The sequence below is a fragment of the Dama dama genome, chromosome 23, assembly GCF_033118175.1.
Source record: "Dama dama isolate Ldn47 chromosome 23, ASM3311817v1, whole genome shotgun sequence".
NCBI lineage: Eukaryota > Metazoa > Chordata > Mammalia > Artiodactyla > Cervidae > Dama > Dama dama.
The window spans coordinates 12,980,873-12,986,872 of NC_083703.1; the positions used below are offsets into that span (position 1 = coordinate 12,980,873).

Below are 6,000 nucleotides of genomic sequence, written 5' to 3' on the forward strand. Positions count from 1 at the left end.
TCAAACACCTACAGCACGCTGACTGTGGAGGGAGACCAAGATGTATAGGATATGATCTCTGCCCTCGGGCAGAGATGTAGCCAATGCATAAAAAGCCTTTCTGTTTTCAGTAATCCATTTTCCCTCATTATTCTGGAAGCGCCAGCCAAGCCAACACACATTTTCCTCTTGGCACTCAGTGTGAGTACCCACTATACCCAGGTCATGCCTTTAACTCATCAACTCTCTTCTCTCAAGCTCGTTAACTGAGCCTCCCCGTCTACCTTTTGTGTGGTAGGTGGACTCATCACCATTCAAGTCCTTAAATTATGACTTCTGAAAGCTTGGGAGACTTGAGTGGCTGTAGGTTGAAGGACAAACAAAAGGGAAAGAATGAAATACATTCTATACTCAAAGGACTCAGGAGGAAATCTACACCCCCCAGCCTTACCAACACTGCCTTGGTTCAGGGTTTCATCACCACTTACCGGAACTATTGCAAAAGCCTCCAGCTTAGCCTCCTGCCTCCAGACCCGTTTGCCTGCAATCTTTTGAAATTTATTCTCCACACTCTTGGCAAGAGTAATCCTTTCACCACGTGCGTGAATGCTAAATCACTTTAGTCATGTCCAACTCTTTGTGACCCCATGGACTGTAGCCCGCCAGGCTCCTCTCTCCATGGGATTTCCCAGGCAAGAATGCTGGATTGGGTTGCCATACTCTCTTCTAGGGGATATTCCTGACCCAAGGATCAAACCTGGGTCTCCCACATTGCAGGCGGAATCTTTACCGTCTGAGCCACTAGAGAAGTCCAACTTTTCCACCATACAGCTCCAGTAACATCCCCCTGGACCCAGCCCTTAATTACCTCCCCACTATGCAGAAGAAAATCATCTTTCCATGTAGAAACATTCAAATATCATTGATCATGTTTAATAAGTAACATGGATATGACTCCAAGAGTATGTACTACGGGACTTTATACATGTATTTACTTAGCTATGTGCTATTTGGTAAAATCAGTTTGGTAGAAGTGATCTAGTCCAATACAAGTTAGCTGGAGTGATGATTTTATTGAAAAAGAATATCCTCTAATGTTTCTGCCATTTAAAAAGACTTTGAGGGCTTTCCCCTTGCCTTATTTGTTCTATATAGCTAATTTTCATCCAACTTTTTTTACTCTATGATATTTAGAATATCAGAGATTTTGAAACAACCTGAATATCCATCCTTTGGCAGGTAACAGAAGCCTACCAACAACTCTAACAATAAGGAACTATTTAAATAATCATAGAAGATTATAAAATATACATATATAATGCACAGTTATACGCAGTGACTTTATAGAGCCCAATTTTGAGCAATCTACAAAATTTAGAAAGCCACAAAAACATTGCCAAACAAGATTGGTTGTAATTAAAGATGAATTAGAAAAAACTCAAAAATTCTAGCTCCTTTTTGTGTTACTTCTTTTGTAGTTTTACTTTTTTCCTTTCATTACAAAAGCAATGCAAATTACATCAGAAAGACAAGAAAAGGCAGACAACTACACAGACACAGACGCACACACTCACACGACCTATCATCTCTCGACTCTAGATCTTTAGTAAAGGCTGAATCATACAATGCATACTATTTGAAAGCAACCCCATTATATTTATGCAATCCTCCACTGTTGGAAATTCAGGTTATTTCAACAAATCCCATATTTTGTACATTTAAGTCTGTATCACTTTTTTGCTATCAGTAGCTGCACAAAGCAAAAATGAGATAAAAATGATATGATAAAAGTTTTTAGCAAAACTCCCCAGATGTCTGAAAAATGGCTTAATAATTTAAAAAATGTTTAAAGACATAAGTTGTACAACCACCCTTAAGCACACCAGCACCCTGCGTAACAAAACCCAGGCTGGTGAGCAGGGATATTCATCTTCAAACAAATCATCGTCGTCTCCAGCTGCTTTGGGCAAATCACTTGAAGCCTCACAGGTTACGAGCGTCTTTAAGAAGCTGCCTGGCCAAGATGATGCGTTCCCCCTCCAGATCAGGCCTCCTGAACCAGGACAGATGACAGCAACATGCTTTGTCTGTTAGCACTGAAAACTAGCGGGAACAGATCTGAAACTATCATTTACCCACCTAGTCGTAAGGAAGGAGCTGCTCAATATAATTCCCGACCAGAATCACACTGCCAAGTAGCAAATCTAATCATCTGTGTCCACTTCCCTTCTCAGTTCACTTAAAAACACCAGGGACCCTCTGTTCTCTTAGCTATTCATCCATTTTTACACCAGGAGAACATGTCCTGGCGGCTACCCAGGTGGCGTTAGAGGTAAAGAACCCGCCTGCCAATGCAGACCTGGGTTTGATCCCTGGAGGAGGGCATGGCAGTCCACTCCAATATTCTTGCCTGGAAAACCCCACAGACAGAGGAGCCTGATGTGCTACAATCCAAGGGGTCGCAGAGAGTAGAACACAAGGGAAGCACTTAGCATGCACACTGTCCTGATTACTGCAACTTTAAAAGTCTTAAAATCAGAAGTGCTGATCCTCCAGCTCAGCTGTCTTTCAAAGCTGTTTGACTGTACTAGGTCTTTTGAATTTCCCGTCTCGATTTTGCAACCAGTATGTCAATTTCTATAAGAAAGCCTGCTGGAATTTTTATTTGGGGAGAACTGATACCTTAGCAGTATTGATTTGTCCAATCCATGAACATGATACACCTCCATTTGTTTAGATCTTCTTTAATTTCTCTCAGCAGTGCTTTGTGGTTTTTAGTGTACAGTCTTTCTCACTTTTTTTTTTGTCAGAGTTATCCCTAACTTTCTGATGATATTGCAAATGATATTGCTTATTTAAAAAATTCAGTTTCCAATTACTCATTGGTAATGTATAGAAATATAATTGATTTTCATGTAGTGATGTTTTGTCTACAGCAACCAATATATACAAACAGCTGATGCTCAAGACAGGTGTAAGAGCAATTCAGCAGAGATCATCTTTTCAACAAATGGTGCTGGAAAAATTGGATAGCCATATTTGCATGGAAAATCAAACAAATACAGAATTTTCAATGCATATTTCACATTATATGAAAAATTAATTCAAAATGAATCACAGACATCAATAAAACCTAAACTATAAAACTTCTAGAAGTAAACATAGAAGAAAACCTTTGTAACCTTGACTTAAGCAAATTATTTCTTAGATATGACACTAAAAGCACAATACAAAAGAACAAATTAATAAGCTGAACTTCATCAAAATTAAAAATGTCTTCTCTTCATCAAAGACTGTTATAAAAATGACGAAAGAAGTCACAGACTCTGAAAGCTGTTTTTGCAAATCACATATCAGATAAAGGACTTATACCCATAAAATATAAAGAAGTCTCAAAACTCAATAATAATTCAATAACTCAGTTTTTTAAAAGACAGAATGCTTAACTAGACACTTTACCAAAAGAAGACAGATTGATGGCAAAGAAGCACAAGAAGAGATGCTCAATATCATTAATTATTAGGAAAATGCAAATTAAAACTATGAAAGACAACTACACATCTACTAGAATGGGAATGATTAAAGAGAAAGACTGATCACACACACACAATTGTTTTCTTTTGGTAACTATGTGAGCTGATGATGAATGTGTGAATCTTATCGCGGTAATCATTTCACAATATACACACATATCAGATCATCACTTTGTACACCTTGTGTGTGTGGTCAGTTGCTTAGTTGTTCCAACTCTGTGACCTCACGCACTGTACCCACCAGGCTCCTCTGTCCATGGGATTCTCCAGGCAAGAATGCTGGAGTGGGTAGCCATGCCCTCCTCCAGGGGATCTTTCTGACCCAGGGGTCAAACCTGTGTCTCCTGCATCTCCTGCACTGGCAGGTGGATTGTTTATCACTGTGCCAACTGGGAAGCCCTTTGTACCGTTTAAACTTGCACAATATTATATATCAATTACATATACCTCAATAAAACTGGAAAATAATCTAAAAGTTAACAAAAAAAAAAGACTGGCCAACAAGGATGGAGAGGAAGTAGAATTCTTACCCACTGCTGGCGGGAATGTAAACAAGTACAATTACTTTAGAAAACAGATTGGCTGTTAACTTTAAACAGTAAGCATACACATGTCATGTGATATAGCCATTCACTCCTAGCCATTTTCTCCAACCCAAGTGAAATGAAAACGTCTGTCCACACAAAAACCTATATGCAAATGTTCATAACAGTTTTATATTTCATAGTCAAAACCAGAAACAACCCCCAAAACATCCAGCAACAAAGAGGATGGATAAAAAACAATATCCGTGCATTAGAACAGTTAGTAATAAAGAAGAATGGACTGCTTGATACAAGTTACAAGGCTGGAGAATTCTCAGGATAACTATTATGAGTGAAAGGAACACAGGACATGAGGAAGCTTCTGAGAATGATTATATTTACTCTCCTGATGGTGGTGAAGGTTTTGTGACGTCACGTTTACTTCTAAACTTATCAAATTGTGCAATTTATATGTGCACTGTTTATTATCTGTCAACCTACCCCCAAGACAGCTGTTTGGAAAAAACTAAGAACCATCAGGAGCTAAGAGACGGAAGCCATGCCTCTGTGAGGTCAAAGAGCTGCTGGAGCTGAGGAGCTTCAGGGAACTTGCCTGCAGCCTGCTCTGCCCTGGGAGGTACACAGCTCTCCGTTTAGCTAGGTTCTGACTTAAGGCTGCATTTCACTTTCACATTGTCCGGTAGACTTGACCCCCAGGGCTCTCCCCGGGGTCATGCAGGACACTGGCTAGGCAGGTGGGAGGAACTGACCACATCACTCACATAACTGGGATTCTCAGATATGGGGGGAAATCCAAACATAGTCTCAGGAAAAGAAAATGTCAGGAAAGCCAGAAGAGCCAGGGGATTCTCAGCAGGCCAGCCGGCCACCACTGTGGATGGATCCTCAAATGGAGGACAGGCAGACTGACCCGACTGGACAGTAAGTGATGAGGAGTGTTGCCTTAAACACACAAGTGCACAGACAGATCACAGCATTACTATCTTCTGAAGAGTCCATGGATGGCCCCCAAAACCATATGCAGGTTTTGATAAGTTTGTGCATTCGTGTGTTTTTCAGAGGAGAAGGTTTGTAGCTTTCATCAGACCCTCGCAGCTCTGTGACTGGAAAATGGTTAAGGCGCGCCAATGCAGATAAACGCGGACACATCCCTGCTTTCTCCTCCCTCTTGTCCAGCTCCTGGGACGAAAGCCCACCACTGGCAGGACACTCATTCGAGTCTGCCCAGTGAGTTGACAGCTGTGTGTCTAAAATTCCTCCTGAACACGCTCACACCCAGCCATCCTTCGACTTCATTTTTCCCGGTTTGCCTGGGAGCGCGGGGTCCGGGCTGCGGCCCCCACCCCCGCGCGCCCTCAGGGTTTCCTAACGCTGAGACTTCCCAGCGGTTGTCAGGCCCCCAGGTGTGGAACCTGCCCGACACGTTTTCTCTCCTCTGGGACGCACGCGGCCCGTATCCGTCCTACCGCCGCTCACCCGTACAACCTGCTTTGGTCGGGGGGAGGGACCCCGCGGGGACTGCCGGCTGTTGAACGCTCTGCCTGCTTTCCTCGCGGGGTTCACGCATTTCTCGAAATCGCTGTAAAGCTCCCAACTGGAGCCCGTGCGGCACACCCCGGCTTTTTCCCTTTGCCTCGGAAATTGGGGAAAACGTAGAATGAAAAGCCCGGGGACTCGCTGCCTGCCTTGAGTGGCCAGGCGAGCGGGGCCCGTGGCCCGTGGTCCCCGCGTCCCTCCACGTGTCCCCGGCGCGCGGGGCGCACCCTCGTGCTGGGGGCCGCCCGGCGCCCGGCCGCCCGCCTCCCTGCCCGCCCGCCAGCCGCGCGCGCCCTACCCGGCGTGGCAGGCGATCCGAGCAGCAGCAGCAGCAGCAGCCCCAGCGCGGGGAGGGCGCCGGCCCCGCGGCCCCGGAGCCGCCCGGACATGGCCGGACTTCGGCCGCG

The 6,000-nt window shown here is 44.1% G+C and overlaps 1 protein-coding gene across 8 annotated transcripts in view; it reads right to left on the minus strand.

The window, feature by feature from the left end:
• IL15RA (interleukin 15 receptor subunit alpha) overlaps positions 1–6,000 on the minus strand; it is a 37,974-nt gene extending 31,974 nt beyond the window's left edge. For all 8 annotated transcript variants that reach the window (XM_061126017.1, XM_061126016.1, XM_061126012.1 and 5 more), the window contains exon 1: positions 5,892–6,000. In XM_061126017.1, the coding sequence (XP_060982000.1) occupies positions 5,892–5,982 (91 nt within the window). In that variant the 5' untranslated portion in view covers positions 5,983–6,000. The remainder of the gene's footprint in view (positions 1–5,891) is intronic.